We start from the raw sequence: 19,129 nt of genomic DNA on the forward strand, positions 1-19,129 counted from the left end.
GGGGCGATGGGGACGGTCCCCCAGCTGCCACCCGCCTGGCGGTACCCGGGGTGACCCGCGCTGTGGCCCTGTTTTGCAGGTGACACCCCCCTCACTTGCCACCAGAGACGTGCTGGGCGGCGGGGACAGCCGTGGAGCCGCCGAGGACGTGGGCTGAGCAGCAGGACACGAGGAGGAAGAGGAGGAGTGGGTGTCTCGGGACCAGCACCGTGGCTGTGCGTCCCCATCCCCGTTCACAAACACCGCCATCCTCGGGCCGACGCAGTCTGCGAGGTCCTGGTGGCTTTTTGGAGCCCGAGCCCTGCCAGCAGCATCGCGGGGAGGAGGAAGAGCCGGGGAAGACGTGCCGGGTGATGGATGGCCCCAGCTCCGCGCGGCGGCCTCGGGGGAGCGGGACCGGGCGGCTCGGGGACCTCGGGGACCTGGCTGGCAGCACCCGCCTCTGCAGAGCCCCGCAGCGCCGGCCCCGCTGAGCTCCGGAGCCCGCAGCCGGCGGCGGCCGGGAGGAGGATTTGGAGGGGCCCCGGGTGACCCTCGTGTCCCCGGGCCGGGGGACGGCGCCGGGCTGAGCCGCCGCGCCCCGGGCATGGCACGGCAGGGCTCGGGGGCCATGCTGGCCTCGGGGGGCCTGGGCTTCCCCCCGCAGAACGTGGCCCGCGTGGTGGTGTGGGAGTGGCTGAACGAGCACGGGCGCTGGCGGCCCTACTCAGCCGCCGTGTGCCACCACATCGAGAACGTGCTGAAGGAGGACGCCCGCGGCAGCGTGGTGCTGGGACAGGTCGATGTCCAGCTGGCGCCCTACGTCATTGACCTCCAGTCCATGCATCAGTTCCGGCAGGACACGGGTAAGGGGTTGGCATCGGGCCAGGGACATCCAGCCACCCGTCCGTCCTTCCATCTGTCCGTCCGTCCGTGCAGCCATCCATCCGCACAGCCTTCACTCCCCCTCTCTCTCCATCCATCATCCATCCATCCATCCATCCATCCATCCATCCATCCATCCATCCATCCTTCCACCCACTGGCACATCCCTCCCTCCTCCCTCTGTCCTTCCATCCTACCGTATTTCCATCTGTCCTTGCATATTTCTCTCCTTCCTTCCATCCATCCCTTCATCCCTCTCCTGTCCCTGTGTGTATCTGTCTGTTGTTCCATTAATCCGTGAATCTGTCACTGTGTGTCTGTCTGTCATTCCATCCATCCGTCATCCATCCATCCATCATCCATCCATCATCCATCCATCCATCCATCCATCCATCCATCCATCCATCCATCCATCCATCATCCATCCATCCATCCATCATCCATCCATCCATCATCCATCCATCCATCATTCATCCATCCATCCATCTTCCCCTCACTCCTTATTCTGTGTATCTCTACTTATTCATCCATCATTTAATTCCTTCCTTCCGCCACTTCCTTCCGCCACTTCCTTCCTTCCTTCCTTCCTTCCTTCCTTCCTTCCTTCCTTCCTTCCTTCCTTCCTTCCTTCCGCCCCTTCCTTCCTTCCGCCCCTTCCTTCCTTCCGCCCCTTCCTTCCTTCCGCCCCTTCCTTCCTTCCGCCCCTTCCTTCCTTCCTTCCTTCCTTCCTTCCTTCCTTCCTTCCTTCCTTCCTTCCTTCCTTCCGCCCCTTCCTTCCGCCCCTTCCTTCCTTCCGCCACTTCCGCCACTTCCGCCACTTCCGCCACTTCCGCCACTTCCTTCCTTCCTTCCTTCCTTCCTTCCTTCCTTCCTTCCTTCCGCCACTTCCTTCCTTCCTTCCGCCACTTCCGCCACTTCCGCCACTTCCGCCACTTCCTTCCTTCCGCCACTTCCTTCCCTGTGTATTTCTGCTTGTCTCTCCCTTCATTCCTGCATCCCTCCATCCCTCCCTCCATCTGTCCATCCATCTGTTCCCTCTCTCCTCCCCTCACTCTCCAGGGCTCCAGTGCCCCCATGGGCCCTTCCAGGCTCCTCCATTCCTTTCCTTTCTCATCCACCCCAGACCCCCACCCCAGAGGGACACGTCCCCACATCCTTCTGTGCCCTGTCCCCTCCGTGGGTGCTGTGCTGTGTCCCACTGTCCTGCTGTCCCCTCATCATCCCCTCCAAGCTGCTCCATGCCCAGGGCAGTGGGGAGGCCCCAGCTGGACCCTGGGAGCAGTGCTGGGCACTGGGATGGCTGCAGCTCTGCTGGTTGGTGCTGCAGCAGCGCATCCAGGCCAGCAATCCTGTGGGAAATCAGGGCTGATCCCACACTGGGACTGAGCCCAGACCCCATTAAATGTGTCCCTGTCACAGTGTGACCCATTAAACCAGCACGTGCTGCCTGTGCTGTGGGGGGCTGTGCTGTTCTGGGTGCATTCCTGCCCATCCCTGCATCCCTGCCCGGGGCAGGATCTGGTCCAGGCCAGGCAGAGCAGGCAGGGGACCTGCCACATGTGAGGTGACACTCCCTGGACCTGCCTGGGGACACCCACAGCAGGGCCCCCGTGATTGTGGCACCTCTGCCTGGCCACTGATGCCACCACTTCTAGTCCCCAGTGATGCCAAGTGACCCCGATGTGGGGCTGGGGACTGAGATGGGGACCAAAGAAGGGACATGCCACCTGCCTCTGCCATCCAGCCTGGCTCTGAATCCATCCCCAGTCGGTCACGGACTTGGCAAAGGGCAGCTTGGCACCTGCAGCCCTGAGTCAGCGAGGACACCGGCACGATCCGGAGGGTCCGCGCTGACTCAGAGCTGCGGGAGCCACCGGGACACCCTGGCTGTCCCCATGCCACCTCCTGCCAGCTTTGGCCAGGACCCAACCTCTGACAGCAGCTGGCATCACATCCCACAGCCACAGTGCTGGGCATCCCTTGGGGACTTGTGCCCGTGGTGGGGCCACACGGATGGATTTGGGGTGACAAAACAACTCTTGCCAGGGTGTCCCTGGGTACCACAGTCCTTGTGCCAGCAGGACCTGGGGACAGGGATGTTGAGAGAGGGACCTCGATGTCCCCAGGGGTGTCATGGCAGGGGACACAGCCATTGTCCTCAGCATTGTGGTCCCCGTGTGCCCCATCCCTGTGTCCATGTCTATCCAGCATCCCTCCCCAGGGTGAGGCCCAGGGTTTGGAGGCTGCCACACGGCTCGTGGTGATTGGGGACAAGAGGGTCCCCTGAGCTGAGGGTGCTGCTGGTGCCTGCTGTGACATGGGGACACAGGGAAGGCTGGCAGGAGGTTGGGGGGCTCAGGGGGCTTGGCCCACACAGTGCCTGGGGACAGAGAAACCCAGTGACAAGGGAAACGAGGTGACCCCGTTCTGAGAGCGGGGACATGTGGCCCCTCCCGGTGGCCCTGGGGACACTGGCTTGGCCCTGTGGCTCTGGCATGGCTGGCAGAGGGGGCAGGGGTGGGGGCTGGGGACAGCTGGTGGCCCTTGGGGACTGGGAGCTGTGTGTGCCAAGGGGAATGGGCTGTTCCTCCATCCTCTGGGGGATGTGGGATGTGAGGGGCAGGGGATGTGGGGTTTGGGATGGGGATGCAGGGTTTGGGATGGGGATGTGGGGTTTGGGGTGGGGATGTGGGGTTTGGGATGGGGATGCAGGGTTTGGGATGGGGATGTGAAGTTTGGGATGGGAATGTGAGGGGCAGGGGGATTTGGGATGCATTTGCAAGGACCGGTGGGTCCAGGATGTGTTTATGGTGGGATGTGGGATTTGGACAAGAGTGAGCAGTGGGATGGGGAACATTGAGGTGAGGAGGCAGGGCTGGGAACTGAGATGGGATACAGGACATGGATGTGAGGGAATGTGGAGGGCAGTGGGCAGTGGGGTTGGAGGGCAGTGGGGCTGTGAGCAGCGGGGTGTGGGTGGCCTGGAGCCAGCAGTGGGATTTGGGATGCGGGCAGCAGGGCCCCCCCGCTCCCGTCCCGCGGCCCCGGCGGAGCTGCCTCAGCACAGGGCGGCAGCTGGGGCCTGGCTCTGCTGCCTGATGCGGCCGATGATTAATGACCGTTAATTAGCGCCGTTAATCGAGCTGGGCAAACGGTGCCGGCGAGGGGATAGACAGGCCCCGTGCCGGGGGGGCACTCGAGGAGAGGGCTGGGATTCCCCCCCCGCCCTGCGGAGCTCCGGAGGGGGCTGCGGGATCCAGCTCCATCCCAAACAAGCGGCGAGGGGCCGGGATGTGGCCGTGTGGGACAATCCCTGGCTGTGTCACTGCCAGAGCCACCAGCTGTCAGGAAACCTCTCCTGACCGGGAAATGCTTCCTCTGCCCCGGGATGGCCACGGGGATGGGAGGGTGGGGAAGGGCTTGGACCAGAGGGATGGAAAAAGCTGGGAAAAGCACAAGGATTTGTTGGATTATGCCCTTTTCTGACCCAGAGATGGGGCAACTGAGAGGCGTTTTTCAAAACTTCTATTCAATTTTCAGGCTCTTGTGATGGGTGAGAGAATTCTCTACGAATTTTGAATTCTCACCTTGGAGAATTCTATACAAATCCATTTCCCACATTGGCTGAGCAGCACTGCTCCTCCCAGGACATCCAGCAGGATGATCCCGAGGGGTGGCAGTCTGAGCCACTGTCACCAGTGCAGGAATGAGGGTTGGATTCATCCCTAGGGAAGCATTTTTGGGGTGCAATGGGGACTTTAGTGAAGGGACAGAGCGGCTGTTGCACCCCAAGGAGCCTCTGTACCCCAGTCCCTGTGGGATGCCTGGCTGGAAGCTGGACACAGGGATGTCCCCCCACCGGTGTCACCCCCCGTCTCTGTGTCCCCAGGGACCATGCGCCCCGTCCGGAGGAACTTCTATGACCCCTCCTCGGCGCCGGGGAAGGGAATCGTGTGGGAGTGGGAGAACGACAACAACTCCTGGACCCCCTACGACATGGACATCTGCATCACCATCCAGAACGCCTACGAGAAGCAGCACCCCTGGCTGGACCTCTCCTCCCTGGGCTTCTGCTACCTCATCTACTTCAGCAGCATGTCCCAAATGAACCGGCAGACGCAGCGCAAGCGGCGGCTGCGGCGCCGCATGGACCTGGCCTACCCGCTCACCATGGGCTCCATCCCCAAATCCCAGTCCTGGCCGGTGGGCGCCAGCACAGGCACCCCCTGCTCGTGCCCCCAGTGCCTGCTGGTCAACAGCACCCGCGCCGCCTCCAACGCCATCCTGGCGTCCCAGCGCCGCAAGCTCTACCCCGGCGCCGTCCGCCAGAGCAGCACCTTCGCCGGGGGAGCGCTGTGGCCGGCGGGGACCGGGACACCGGCCGTGGTGGCGGGGGGCGCGGCCAAGGGGGAAGGGCTGCGGGTGGCCGGCGCGGGGTTCGGCCCCGGGCAGGGCGTGCCCAGCGCGGCGCTGCCCGGTCTCAACAACCTCAACCGGCCCGGCACGCAGCGCGGGGCTGGGCTGGGCGCCAGGGCTGCTGTGCCCCCCGGGTAAGATGGGTGGGTGGGGAGGGGACAAGAGGGGTGTCACCGAGGCGGGGATGGGCACACAGAGGGGCAAAGGGGGCGATGGGGGTGGCTCGTTCCCTGCTGTCACCTTGCAGGCAGCCCCAGCTCTTGTGGCACTGTGTCACCTCCAGCCCCGGGGTCCCCACCCTGGGTGGTGGGAGGGATACCCGGGTGGTCCTGGGGGTGCTTGGATCCCTGCAGAGGGGGTGTGGTGATCTGTGCCATGCTGTGCCAGGCCGTGCCAGGCGTGCCACGCTATCCATGGCAGCTGGAGCACATGGAGTGCCTGGTCCCAAGGGAATGGTGTCCCCAAAGCCAGCATGGGCTGTGTGACCCAGCTCCTGTGCCACTGGGCAGATCCCTGGGAGGGCACAGCTGTGGGGAGGGGCCACAGCCACGGTGTCCCTTCCGTGCTGGGAATGATTCACCAGGGGGTCCAGGAGGGACAGCAAACCCCTGGAATTGTGTCCTAATGGGTGTCCCTGTCCTGGCACCCACATCTCCATGGCTGTACCCCGTGGTGGGTTGGCCTGGTGTCCCCTTGGGGCTGGCAGCACTGGGCTGGCGGGACAGGTGGTTTCTCTGAGCCCCCAGCAGCTCCTGGCACATTTCCTTCCCCTGCTGACATCCTGCTTTCCCTTCTGTGTGCTGGGCTGAGCAGTCCTTGTCCTTGTCCCCATCGCTGTCCCTGTCCTGGCACACACCTATGGACAGGGAGGAGGGGCTGGGCCCCCATCTATGCCGTGGCCTTGGTGTGGGTAGAGGAGCTTTGGGAATGAGGGAAAAAGCCCTCGGGGCTGAGCACTGCTGAACTCATCCCTTCCTTCCTTCCCTCCTTCCTTCCTTCCTTCCTTCCTTCCTTCCTTCCTTCCTTCCTTCCTTCCTTCCTTCCTTCCTTCCTTCCTTCCTTCCTTCCTTCCTTCCTTCCTTCCTTCCTTCCTTCCTTCCTTCCTTCCGCCACTTCCTTCCTTCCTTCCTTCCGCCACTTCCTTCCTTCCGCCACTTCCTTCTGCCACTTCCTTCCGCCACTTCCTTCCTCTCCCACGTCCCCAAGGAGTGGAGGACACAGGTGTCACCGTCAGGATGCCCTGACAAGGTTTCCACCCTGGGTCGAGGAGGACGTGATGCCACCAGTGCCACCAGCGCCATTGGTTGATGGACAGGTGGCACTGGGTGACAGTCACCTGGGGTGGGACAGCAGCCCTCCAAGCTGGTGAGGGGACACCCTGCCCTGTGTCCCGTGGGAAGGACACTGCCTGGGGACAGTGCCAGCAGCCCCCAGGGGACACCCTGCCCTGTGTCCCGTGGGAAGGACACTGCCTGGGGACAGTGCCAGCAGCCCCCAGGGGACACCCTGCCCTGTGTCCCGTGGGAAGGACACTGCTCTGGGGCCATGCCATGCGGGGAGGGGACAGTGCCATCCCTGCCGGCCCGGCTGAGCCCCTTCCTGTCCCATGTCCGTGCAGGGTCCCAGCGCTCCCGGTCAAGAACCTGAACGGCACCGGCCCCGTCCATCCCGCCCTCGCAGGTAAGGGCCGGGTGTCACCGCGGGGTGACACCGTGGGCGGGGAGCGGGGGACGCTGCCAGGGGGTGGGCAGGACGGACAGACGGACAGATAGGCGCTCTCCCGGCGCAGGGATGACGGGGATCCTCATGTGCGCCGCCGGGCTGCCCGTGTGCCTGACCCGCGCCCCCAAACCCATCCTGCACCCCCCGCCCGTCAGCAAGAGCGACATCAAACCTGTCCCCGGCGTCAACGGCATCTGCAGGAAAACCAAAAAGAAGCAGCTCAAGAAGAGTAAGGAGCCACCAATGTCCCAGCGGGGTCAGGGACAGGGGACTCGGAGGGGGGAAAAGACCCCGGGGGTTTGCGTGGGGCGATGCCCGTCGCTGCTTTGTGCCACGCGTGTCCCTGCCGTGCTGGCAGGGGTGGCAGGGCTGTCCCCGTCCCCATGCTGGCAGGGGTGGCAGGGCTGTCCCCGTCCCGTGGAGCGGGGGTTGTGGCACCGCGGGCAGGCTCTGATGGCATCGCCCTCAGGTAAAACCCCTGAGGACGTGGTGCGCCGCTACATCCAGAAGGTGAAGAACCCCCCGGATGAGGTGAGTGGGGGGCGCGGGGGGCTCCGGGAGAGCCGGGGGTGACTCCTCATCCGCCCGGGTGCTGATCCCGTTCCCGGCAGGATTGCACCATCTGCATGGAGCGGCTGGTCACCTCCTCTGGCTACGAGGGCGTGCTGAGCCCCAGAGGCATCAAGCCGGAGCTGGTGGGCAAGCTGGGCAAGTGCGGGCACATGTACCACCTGCTGTGCCTGCTGGCCATGTACAACAACGGCAACAAGGTCAGAGCCCCCCGGGCTGGCTGTGCTCGGGGGGACTGGGGGGGCTGGGGGGGTGTTGGGTGGGTGTCAGGGGTGCTGGGTGGGTGCTGGGGGGGTGCTGGGGGGTGTTGGGTGGGTGTCAGGGGTGCTGGGTGGGTGTTGGAGGGGGCTGAGTGGGGTTCAGGTGGGTGCAGGGGTGCTGGGTGGGTGCTGGGTGGGTGCTGGGGGGTGCTGGGTGGGTGTCAGGGGTGCTAGGTGGGTGCTGGGGGGGTGCTGGGGGGTGCTGGGTGGGTGCTGGGTGGATGTTGGTTGGGTACTGGGGAATGTTGAGTGGGTTCTGGGTGGGTACTGGGTGTTGGGGAGTGCTGGGGGGATCCAGGTGGGTGCTGGGCAGTTCCAGGTGGGTGCTGAGGGGTGCAAGGTGGATGTTGGGTGGGTGTCAGGGGTGCTGGGTGGGTGTTGGAGGGAGCTGGGTGGGGTTCAGGTGGGTGCAGGGGTGGGTGCTGGGCAGTTCCAGAAGGGTACTGGGGTTTGGGTGATTGCTGGGGGGATCCAGGTGGGTGCTGGGGGGGTCCAGGTGGGTGTTGAGTGGGTGCTGGGGGGATCCAGGTGGGTACTGGGTGGGTGTTGGGGAGTGCTGGGGGGGGTCCAGGTGGGTGTTGGGGAGTGCTGGGGGGTCCAGGTGGGTGCTGGGTGGTGCTGGGTGGGTGCTGGGTGGGTGCCACCCCTGAGGCCCGCGGTGCCCCCAGGACGGGAGCCTGCAGTGCCCCACCTGCAAGGCCATTTACGGGGAGAAGACGGGCACGCAGCCCCCTGGGAAGATGGAATTCCACCTCATCCCCCACTCCCTCCCGGGATACACCGACTCCAAAACCATCCGGATCGTCTACGACATCCCCACCGGCATCCAGGTGAGGGGGAACCCCCGGTGGGCTGGTGACCCTGCCCCGTGTCCCTGTGTCCCTGTGTCCCCTCTCATGCCCTGTCCCCACACCCACCCAGGGCCCGGAGCATCCCAATCCTGGCAAGAAATTCACGGCACGAGGCTTCCCACGGCACTGCTACCTGCCCGACAACGAGAAGGGCAGGAAGGTGGGGATGGGATGGGATGGGATGGGATGGGATGGGATGGGATGGGATGGGATGGGATGGGATGGGATGGGATGGGATGGGATGGGATGGGATGGGATGGGATGGGATGGGATGGGATGGGATGGGATGGGATGGCATTCTGTGGGCACCGTGCTGGGGCTGAATCCCACCCTGTTGGGGCTGAGGCTGTGCTGTGCTGGGGAAGGAAGTGCCAGGGGTGCCGGCTGGCCGTGCCAGTCCATGCCAGGCTGGGTGGGGGTGCTGGGTGGCTGTGCCAGTCCATGCCAGGCTGGGTGGGGGTGCTGGGTGGCTGTGCCAGTCCATGCCATGCCGAGGGTGCCCGGTGGGCGAGCCATGGTCGTGCCCGCCGCAGGTGCTGAAGCTGCTGATCGTGGCCTGGGACCGGCGGCTCATCTTCACCATCGGCACCTCCAACACCACGGGCGAGTCGGACACGGTGGTGTGGAACGAGATCCACCACAAGACCGAGTTCGGCTCCAACCTGACGGGGCACGGCTACCCCGACCCCAACTACCTGGACAACGTCCTGGCCGAGCTGCTGGCCCAGGGCGTGTCCGAGGCCACCCTGAAGGACTGAGGCCGGGCTCGGGGCTCCCCTCGCCCCCGCGTCCCGCCCGTGCCGCCGCCGCCTGCGCCGCTTCACCGCAGCCCCGCCCGGCGGGCTCGTCCCCCGTCCCGGGCCACCCGGTGCCACCCACCGCGTGTCCCCGTGTGTGTCTGTCTGTCTGCCCGTCCCGTCCCGGCTCGCCCCGCTCTCGTGGCGATAGCGTCGTGGTCTTTTTCCACCCGTGGCCTCTTTGCGCGTCTGTGCCACCCGTGCCACCCGTGTCACCCGTGTCACCCGCCGCTGCCCCCGGGAGCCGCGCACAGCCGGTGCCATGTACATCTCTGTGTTACAGAATACACCCCGTGCCGGGCTGCTGGCCCCGCGTCCCCTCTGTGGCCTCGCTGGCCTCCCTGCCCCTCCCCGCGTGGGCTGAAGGGGGGACGCTGGGGCGTGCCGGGGGTCTGGGGACAGGGAGGGGACTTGGGGGTGGCTCTGGGGTCTCGTCGCGGTGGGTGAAGGCGTCGTGGGCGATGTCCAGGTCTCGCAGCACCTCCTGCAGCCTGTCCCCAGCGGGTCCCCCTGCACCCCAGGGTGAGGTCAGTGCCACCTGTGGCACCCACCCTCGCTCCCCACCCCCCTGCCAGTCCCTCCGGCACCACCCGCCGGCATTTCCCCCCCACAGCCCCGCATCCACGCGCGACACCCACCCGTGGTGTCCCCCCAGCCCCCACACCCGTCCCCTGTCCCTCCCGCTCCCCCCGTCCCGTCACATCCCACCCCGTGTCCCCACCACCCGCCAGCCCCCCGGACTGCGTGTGTCCCCGTGTCCCCGTTTCCCCTGTCCGCGTGCATCTGCTGTCCCCTCGTGGAGGGAGCCGGAGCAGAGTTCTGTGGTGCCCGCAGGGGTCCTCTGCGTGTGCCAGCCCCCACCCCGGGTCCCCATGGCCCCCCTGCGCCCCGCGGGGCTCCCGTACCTGCCTGGCCCGGGCAGGGGGGCCCGGCCACCGCGCTGCCCACGGGACCCCCGGCCAGCGCTGCCCTGCAGGACAGGGACTCTCAGGACATACCCCCCTCCCCCCCCGCCCTCCAGCACCCAAGGGACCCCGGGACCCCCAGCTCCCATCGCGCTGGGGGACAGGGACCTCAGGACACTCCCACCCTGCGCACCGGCACCTAAACGTCCCCTGGACCCCTGTGCCACCCTCTGGACCCCTGGTCGCCACCACCCTGCAGGAAGGGACCCTCAGCAGGCTCCCACCACGCCTGTCAGCGCCCAAAGGACCCCGGGACCCCCAGCTCCCACTCCCCTTGGGGGACAAGCACCCTCCACACGCTGGCATCCTGCCCACCACCCCGTAGAGGACTCTCAGGCCCTCAATTTCGCTCTCGGGACCCCCAATCCCCACCAGCCTGTGGGACAGGGACCCTCAGCAGCTTCCCACCCTGCCCACCAGCACCCGAAATCCCCCGGGCTCACCGCAGGTGCCCGTAGAGGCTCTGTGCTGCCACCGCGGGGTCCCCAAGGTCGCTCCACTCCCCCAGCACCACGGCGCCGTGGGTACGGCTGCAGCCGGGCACTGCCAACCACAGCAGTGGGGACACGGCGCCACCGACACCCCCCTCGCGGGCACCCCGAGCCCAGGGCACCCCCAGTCCTACCGGCACGGGTGGGCTGCAGGCAGCAGGTCCAGCGGCCGGCGCGGAAGGTGCCGGGGTGGCACGTGGGCAGCATGTCGCGATTGGCGCTGGTGGCCTGGCGCAGCGCCCACAGCCACTGCCACAGCTCCGGGGCGCTCTGCGGGGACAGCAGGGACGGGGACACCCCCGAGGACACTGCCAGTGCTGGGGGGGAGGAGGAGGAGGGAGGAGGAAGGGATGGGCACCGGGGCTGGGGGACAGGAATGACAGTTTGGTGGCAAAGCTGCCCGGTAGGAGGTGGGGGGACATGGGGCTGCAGGAGCCAGGGTACCCCAGTGACCCCAGCACAGACAGGGAAGGACACCCCAACTTCCCCAGTATACCCAGTTAGCCCCTTGACCTCAGTACTCCCAGTGCTCCCAGTACAGCCTGGGTACAGCTGGATTTGGGACCATTCCCATTGTCCCATGGTTGGGTGCAGGGGAGAGGGCCCCCAGGCTGCGGTGGTGGGGGGTTCCTGGGGTTTTTGGGGTGCTGGGGCAGGGTGGGGTCACCCACCTTGCACTGGAGGTAGATGGTGTGGAGCTGCCCGGTGCCATCCTGTGCCACCACCTGCAGGACGTGGGGGTGCTGGAAGGTGCCCCTGTCCACCTGCTCCACTGCCCGGATCTGCTCCACTGGGATGGAGCCCAGCACCTGGGGACCCCCCAACACCCCAAAATCTGTACCCATGACCATATCCATTACTCATATCCATGGAATATGTGGGGAGCCCCAAACACCCCAAAACATCTGCACCCACATCTGTATCCTCCACTCACTCCACTGGGATGGAGCAGCTCACCTGTATACCCCCAAAACACCCCAAAATCTGTGCCCATGCCCATATCCATCACACATGTCCATGGAAAACCTGGATACCCCAAGACACCCCAAAATCTGTGCCCATGTCCATATCCATTACTCATATCCATGGTAAATCTGAGGACCTCAAACACCCCAAAACATCTGCACCCACATCTGTATCCCCCACTCACTCCACTGGGATGGAGCAGCTCACCTGGATACCCCAAAACACCCCAAAATCTGTGCCCACGTCCTTCCCCCCAGCCCTGGGCACCCAGCGCAGGGTGGGGGTCCTGGGCAGCACCCACCTGCCCCTGGGGCACCTTGGCATAGGCCAGGGCCTGGGTGCTGAGCCTGAAGTGCCTCTTCTTGAAGGCGAAGCGAGGCAGCAGTGCCACCCCCAGCTCTGGGCAGGTGTGCAGGGGACCCTCCTTGATGGTGGCCAAGGGCTGGGAATGTCCCTGTGGCACTGGCACCTTATCCACTGCGGCCATGACAGGGAGGGAGCGGTGTCACCCCAAGTGCCACCACCTCCCACAGCCCGAGGGTGCTCCTGGCAGCACCGGGGTGATGGCACTGACCGGGCACCAGCAATGTCCCCTCCCTGCCCTCTGTCCCCGCTCACCCACGGTGACCAGGGCATCCAGGAAGGCCCGGACACGGGTGACACTGGGCAGGAGGACGGCATTCAGTGGGGCCATCCACGGCTCCTTGCCCTGCCCCAGCTGCAGCCCCAGGTTCCCGATGCTCTGCAGAGCCTGTCACACACAGGGAAGGGGTCACACTGCTGTGTCCCTGCTGGTGTGACCCCCTGGGCCACCCTTGCTGCACCCCTGGACCCCGAGGGCTCAGGGGGTGGGGTGGGAAAAGTGGAGCAGCTGGAGGGGTGATGGGACCCAAATTCTGCCCCTGTGCTGTGCCCAGCTTGTGGTGGCACAGCCTGGGGACGGGCAGGACAGGCCTCAAGTGGCACAGGAAGGAGCCAGCCCATGGTGTGTGGCACAGGGGCAGGAATGGCTCTGCCTTGCTTGGGTCCTCATCATTCCCTGGGGTTTCTGGTCCTCCCCAGGATCTCCTGCCTTTCTGGCCTCCCCATTCCTTGTGGGTTCCCATCTCTCTGCAGGGTCCATGTCCCTCACAGAAGTCTGTCCTTCCTGGGGTTTCTCTCTGAAGTCCCAAACCCTTCCTGGGCTCCCCAGCCCTCCCCACAATCCTTGTCTCTCCCAGTGGTGCCCATCCCTCTGCAGGTCCCTCACACACCCCAAGGGTCCCCATTAATCCCCAAGGATCCCCATCCGTCTCCAAGAGTTCCCATCCCTCCATGGAGTTCCCATCCCTTCTCAAGATCCCGTCCAACCCCAAGGATCCACATCCCTCCCCAGGACTCCCACGCTCCCTAAGGATCCCCATCACTCCCCACTGTCTCCATCTCTCCCCAGCTCCTCCACCCTTCCCAGGGTCCTTATCCATTCCCAGGCTTCCTATTTCTCCCCAAGGTCTTCATCCCTCCCCAGGTCCCCCACCCTCCCTAAGGGTCCTCATCCCTTCCCCAATGTCCCCATCCCTCTCCAAGGTCCCCATCCCTTCCTGGTGTCTCCATCCCCTCCCAAGGATCCCCACCCCTCCCTGGTGTCCCCATCCCTCTCCAAGGTGCCCACCCCTCCCTGGTGTCCCCGTGCTGTCCCCACCTTGGCGAGCAGCAGGAGTGTGCGGCCGGTGCAGGGCTCCGCGTGCTGCTCCCGCAGCCCAAAGAGCTTCGGGGTGAGGACAGCGGGAGCGAAGAAGCGAAGGAAGAGGAACCCACTGATGGAGAAGTACTGGACCTCCTGGATGGGGACAGGGACAGCTCAGGGGACAGGGACAGCTCAGAGCTTGGCGTGGTGGTCCTGGGGCTGTGCAGACCCCCAGCCCCGCCGTGGGCCCCACCTCGTGCTGTGCCGAGGGGAATCGCTCCTCCACCCGCCTGCGGAGCTGCTGGAAGGCCACCCTCATGGGGAGGGGACACTTGTCCACCGAGCCCACGATGGCATTGATGATGTCCCCCAGGTAGCCCTTCAGCAGCTCCAGGCTGCTCTCCCGCACTTGCGCCTCTGACAGGGACCCCTTGAAGGAGATCCTCCTGTGGGGACACCTCCAGGTCGGGGACACCGGGAACGGGGGCACTGAGCTGGCCAGAAGTGACCCAAGGGCTCAGCAGCAATAGGTGGCCCCTTCCTGCAGGGGACACAGGGACATGCCAGGTGCCCTGTGCCCCTCCCAGACATCCATCTGTGCCCACCTGCCCCGGCTCAGCTCCATCTTGCCGGGGTCCAGCTCCACATATTTTTTCTCCTCAAAGATGCGGTTCACCACTGGCTTCAGGACCTCGTGCAGGTAGGGCAGCCCCACCACCTGCAAGGGGTGGGAAGGCACCATCCTTGTCCCCAAATGGCCTGCTGGGACATCATGGAGGTGTCCCTTCCCATGCTCACCTTCATGAACTGCTCCATGGATTTGGAGGCCAGCGAGTTGGAGCGGAAGAGGGTGTTGGGATCAGCTGGAAGAGCACAGAGGCTGTGGCAAGGTGGGCACAGGGTGACACCCCAGCTGTCCCTGGTGTGCCCAACCCCAGGGACACGTGGCACCTTTCCTGCCTCTCCCTTGGTGTCCTCACTCTTTCTCCATGGGGATGTGGAGGGACCCTGGCTTGGGGTTTCTTGTGGTGGCCCAGGGCACTTACTGGTCCTGGCCAGCTCGCGGGTGGTGAGGTAGTCCAGGAGGGGCACAGCCAGACCTTGGCCCAAGAAGAGCTTCACCAACTTGGTGGCCACGTCCTGCCGGCTCTCCCCTGAGGTCACCTCCTCCAGGACAGCCAGGGCTGTGCCCTCAGGGGACTGTGGGGAGGGCAGGGTGGGCACAGTGGGGCCTCCACACTGGGGTGGTCACCCCAAAGTTCCCTGCAGCCCCAGCACCCACCTGGGCCGGGCAGAGGATGGGCTCGGTGAGGAGCTGGATGAGGGGCTGGTAGTGGTGGGAGGGCAGGACCGTGTCCTCCAGCAGCCTCACTGCCAGCCTCAGGGCACCCAGCTGTCCCCTGCAAAGACACGGGGGGTCACATGGGTCCTGTGCTCTCCATGGGGGTCACCTCGTGCTGCCCTGGTCACAACCCCCTGCCCTCTCTGCCTGCACTCACCCGTGGTCCTCGGTGGTGCTGGGGAGGGGCAGGAGATGGAACCAGCCCCTGGTGGGACCTGGGCAGAGGGTGCCCAGGAAGAACTCGACCTGGGGGACAGAGGCAGGGTCTGGATGGGTGGGGGCACATGCCAGTCCCCTGTACTGCACCTCCCTTGGATGACAGCCCAGGACACGCAGGGTCTGCATGTGGCACTGCCCCCATCCTGGTGGGTCCCAACCTGTGGTCACCCAGACCCCACACCAGGGGTCGCAGAGGTGCCCCCAGGACCCTGCACCATTTGGGTGTGCCCCGAGGTCCTCACCCGCCCCAGGAAGTCGTTCTTGCCCACCATGTCCCAGTCCCAAAGCTCCACGCTCAGCACAGCCTCTCCCAGCTCCCCCTCCGGCAGCTCGAACTCCAGCACCTCATCCCAGTGCGGGAACCGGGTTTTCTTCACCACCTGCGGGGCGCCGGGACTGGTGGCTGAGGGGACGAGGTGCCCGAGGGTGCCCGAGGGTGCCCGAGGGTGCCTGAGCCTCCTGGGTCCGTGGGCGACCCGGTGCCACACCCAGCACCCAGCAGTGACTCACGGCTGTCTCCAGCGTGTGCCCGCAGCACGACACCCGGCAAAAGGGGTCCGAGGTGCCCGAGGCGTCCCGGGGAGCCAGGTCCCTGTGAGGACATGGGGGCAGCAGGGTTTGTCCCCACCATCACGTCCCTGCAGCCCCACGTCCCTGCTCTCTGCCAGCTCGCCTGGGCATGTGGGGCAGCCGGCAGGTGCCGGGGGATGCTGGGGAGATCGTGCCCCCATTTCCAGGGAGCCCTTCCTCCTCCAGTCCCTAGTGGGGGTGCTGCCGTCCCTCCTGGCTGTCCCCATGGCCACCCTGTCCCCATGGCCATCCTGTTGCCTTGGTAGCCGCTTTGGTTGCCATGGCAGCAGGATGCTGCCTCTGCTGGCTGCTCCATCTGTCAGCTCTGTGTGTGTGTGTCACCGCGTGTGTGTCCCTGTGCACGCTCCCACGCATGCACACACATCTGCACCCTCAAACCCAGAAGGGCAGCCTGGGCAGTGCCTCAGTTTCCCCAAATTTTGAAAACAAAGGGCAAAAACACGGTGTGAGAGCCAACCATTCTGCTGGGGACAAACCCTGGTGCTCCTGTGCCCCTGTCCCCAAACAGGGATAGCAGCACACTTCCCACTGAGCCCCCATGGCATTGTCACATTGGCACCGCTGATGTCCCCAAGCTGGTGCAGCGAGGATCCTTCTGAGTGTGGAAAGGGGAGGACAAACCCCGTGCCACCACTGTCCCCCTCCTCTCCTCCCTCCTGCCAAAAGTAAGACCCCGTGGTGCTGGCAGCCCCCACCTGGCCTCGATGAGGTGGCAGCGCAGCACCCGCGGGTGGCCCCGCTCAGGGACGTGCAGCTCCAGGTGGATCTCGCCCTGCACTTCCTGGTCGGGGTTCACAGGTGCCAGGCTAATCCAGCTGTCAACGCCTGCCGAGGGGGACAGCGTGGGCACCCCATGGTGCCAGCATGGGTCCTGCTGTCCCCCACCTCACTGTGCCCCACCTCACCCCGCGGCTCGGCCGAGATCTGCTGGTGGCTGAGCGAGACCTTGCCAATGACATCGTCCTGCCTGTGAGGGAACAGACACAGCAGGACACTGCTGGGGACCTGCCACCTCTTGGGGGGGTCCTCAGTGCCCACCCTGCCCGTGCTGTCCCCCTACCCAATGGTGTCTTCATCCAGCACGTAGATGGTGAGGCTGTGGAATCCACGGGGCAGAAGCAGCGTGATTTCCTCACCCCAAAAAGGGTTCAGGCTCTTCCACACAGTTGCCGTCCTGCCGGGATGGCAGAGGTGGCTGTCCCCCCTGGGAGGATCCTCCACTCCTGCGTGCCCCCTCCCAGTGTGGGACAGTGCCCCCGTACCTGGCCACCACCTCGTTGTCCACCTTGATCACGCAGTAGGGATCGCTGGAGCCAGACCTGGGCAGGGGACGGGGGTGCCCAGGGTCAGCCCCCACTCGGGAATCCCCCCCATCCCGGGGCCCTCAAACCCCAGCAGTGAGGCACCGGGGGTGAGCCAAGCTGCCCGGTCTAAGCCTGGCCCTGCTGACACCATCCTGACACCGGGATGGGGACATCCCCTTTTCTCCTTGAGCTGAGGGACCTGCTGTGGGTCACCCCGAGCCATTGCAGTGTCCCTCCCTGTGCCACCCACCAGCGGGTACCGCTGTCTGTCCAGCAGCACAGCCCAGCCCGAGTCCCTGTGACAACCCACGGTGCCCGGGTGACACCGGTCTGGCCCTTTCCGCCGGGAGAACAGGATGGAGGGATGAGGGACGGATCCAGGGACCATCCACCCGCTCCCTGCAAAGTCCCTTTCTGCTGGGTTACGGCAGCTGGAGCAGCACCGAGGGGTGCTGATCCTGGGGCGCTGCTGGAGCCCCAAATCCCCAGGAGGTGTTTCCACAAGGACTGAGACCCCGAGATGGATGAGGGACGTGACCGCAGTCTCTGTCCCTGCCACGGGACGGGAAGTGGGAGTGGCTCCCCTCGACCCCCTCTGCAGCCCCACGACAGCCCCAAGCTGGGTTTGGGGGCGCTGGGAGCGGCACCGGGCCCCCCATCATTGTGCAGATCGCTCGCTGTGCCCAGACCCCCGCAGTGGGACAACCCCGGGAGCAGAACCCCCCGAGGCAGGGACACGGCCCCGCTCCCGGCTGCCCGGCCCTGGGAGCGGCCGGCGGTGCCAAGCTGGCACATCCGGAGGTGCCCGGGACTGCCAGCTCCGCTGAGCCGGGTCCCCGGGGCAGGAGCGGGCGAGGGTCTCCCTGCACCGCCCGCTCACCACCCCACCCCCACAAAGTGGTGGGGGTGCAGGGGCTCTGCCCCCCCAGTGTCACCCCCAGGTTTGTAGGGATCCTCTGTGCCCACCCTGCTGGGGGGCACGAAAGGGATGATAAAGGGGTTGGGGGGGTCACACACCCCTGGGGGTTGGGGGGGCCTGGCAGTCCCTGCACACCCCAGACCCCCACTTTGGGGGTAATGGGTACAAGCAGAGACCCCCAAAACTGTACGGAGAGAACACCCAGGGAGGGCAGAGCACCCAGTGCCCCCTCCCCACCACATCTCCCGGGATGGGTCTGGGGGAAATAGGGGGGCCCTGAGCCCCCTGAGCCACTCACAGGTCCTTGGCGGGCAGGTCCTTCCCCTCCAGCACCCGGCAGCGCAGCGAGGTGGTTTTGGCCATGCCGGCGAACTTCAAACTTCGGGGTGGGCACCTGGGGGGCTGCGATGGGTGCCCGGGGGTGCCCTGAGCCCCCGCAAAGCGCCGGCGGGGCTGCCGGCACCGGTCCCCGCCTCCTCCTTCTCCTCCTCCGCCGCCGCCGCCGCTTCTCACCGCCGCTTCTTCCTCTTTCCTCTTCTCGGTTGCTTTTGTCGCCGCTTCGCTCCCACCTGCGCCAGGCTGGCACAGGGCGGAGGGCGAGCGCGGGGGAGGTGGCACCGTGCCCACCGTGGGGGTCCCATCACGGGCCAGCGACCAGACAGCAAAGCCACCCTCCGTCCTAGAGGCGGGGAAACTGAGGCACGGGGGCATGGCAGAGCGGTGGCACCTGCGGTGAGGGGCTTCTGTCATGTCACAAGGGGTGGGTGTCCCCCAGGGTGGGGGGCTCGGTCTGGACCCCAAAGTGCCAAAGTAGGGGGGGGGGATGGGTGAACACCGGCCTTGGGGATGAGGGGAGGAAGGACGTGCATGGGACCCCCAAGGTGACCCCAGCCCTCAGAGGGGACACCCTGAGCCCAGCCAGGGGGACTCCAGCAGGTCTTGGCGTGTCTGTGGGTGCAGCACCCCAATCCCACCGCTCCCTGCACCAGGGACCCTGAGGGGGGACATCCCTGCCCTGGTGAGGCATAGCGGGGGCTTGGGGGGGCTGTGGAATTCGGGGCGCTGGCCAGCTGTCTCCTGCTGGCATTGCCAGGGTGGGTGTCACCCAGGGGGTGCTGGAGGGGCTCAGAGGAGGGGAGCTGGTTCTTGGGGGGCTGATGGTGGGGTGCTGGCTCTTGGGGGACTG

The 19,129-nt window shown here is 65.7% G+C and overlaps 2 protein-coding genes across 9 annotated transcripts; one reads left to right on the forward strand and one right to left on the reverse strand.

Moving 5' to 3' along the window:
* Positions 1 to 557: 557 nt before the first annotated feature.
* On the forward strand, positions 558 to 9,585 carry DTX1 (deltex E3 ubiquitin ligase 1). Its single transcript, XM_059863142.1, has 9 exons — positions 558 to 845; positions 4,754 to 5,414; positions 6,899 to 6,960; positions 7,070 to 7,231; positions 7,472 to 7,533; positions 7,614 to 7,772; positions 8,501 to 8,662; positions 8,754 to 8,843; positions 9,217 to 9,585. Exons 1-9 carry the CDS (start codon positions 587 to 589, stop codon positions 9,439 to 9,441), a joined length of 1,842 nt encoding a protein of 613 aa, XP_059719125.1. The 5' UTR covers positions 558 to 586; the 3' UTR covers positions 9,442 to 9,585.
* Positions 9,563 to 18,663, reverse strand: RASAL1 (RAS protein activator like 1). Of its 8 annotated transcripts, none has more exons than XM_059863134.1 (21): positions 18,242 to 18,655; positions 16,983 to 17,039; positions 16,781 to 16,894; positions 16,626 to 16,687; positions 16,416 to 16,545; positions 15,640 to 15,721; positions 15,372 to 15,509; positions 15,068 to 15,156; positions 14,851 to 14,968; positions 14,615 to 14,768; positions 14,367 to 14,431; positions 14,174 to 14,286; positions 13,822 to 14,014; positions 13,584 to 13,721; positions 12,521 to 12,653; positions 12,204 to 12,379; positions 11,608 to 11,745; positions 11,071 to 11,299; positions 10,889 to 10,988; positions 10,386 to 10,450; positions 9,739 to 9,990 (listed from the first exon to the last, which is right to left on the reverse strand). In XM_059863134.1, exons 1-21 carry the CDS (start codon positions 18,652 to 18,654, stop codon positions 9,758 to 9,760), a joined length of 2,940 nt encoding a protein of 979 aa, XP_059719117.1. In that variant the 5' UTR covers position 18,655; the 3' UTR covers positions 9,739 to 9,757. The 8 variants fall into 8 exon arrangements, with proteins under 8 accessions (XP_059719121.1, XP_059719116.1, XP_059719113.1 ...); XM_059863136.1 differs by having other exon boundaries at positions 11,071 to 11,206; positions 18,242 to 18,653; XM_059863130.1 differs by having other exon boundaries at positions 9,569 to 9,990; positions 10,889 to 11,299; positions 18,242 to 18,656.
* Positions 18,664 to 19,129: the final 466 nt, after the last annotated feature.

This window comes from Haemorhous mexicanus, chromosome 19 (assembly GCF_027477595.1).
Source record: "Haemorhous mexicanus isolate bHaeMex1 chromosome 19, bHaeMex1.pri, whole genome shotgun sequence".
In the NCBI taxonomy this organism is placed as follows: domain Eukaryota; kingdom Metazoa; phylum Chordata; class Aves; order Passeriformes; family Fringillidae; genus Haemorhous; species Haemorhous mexicanus.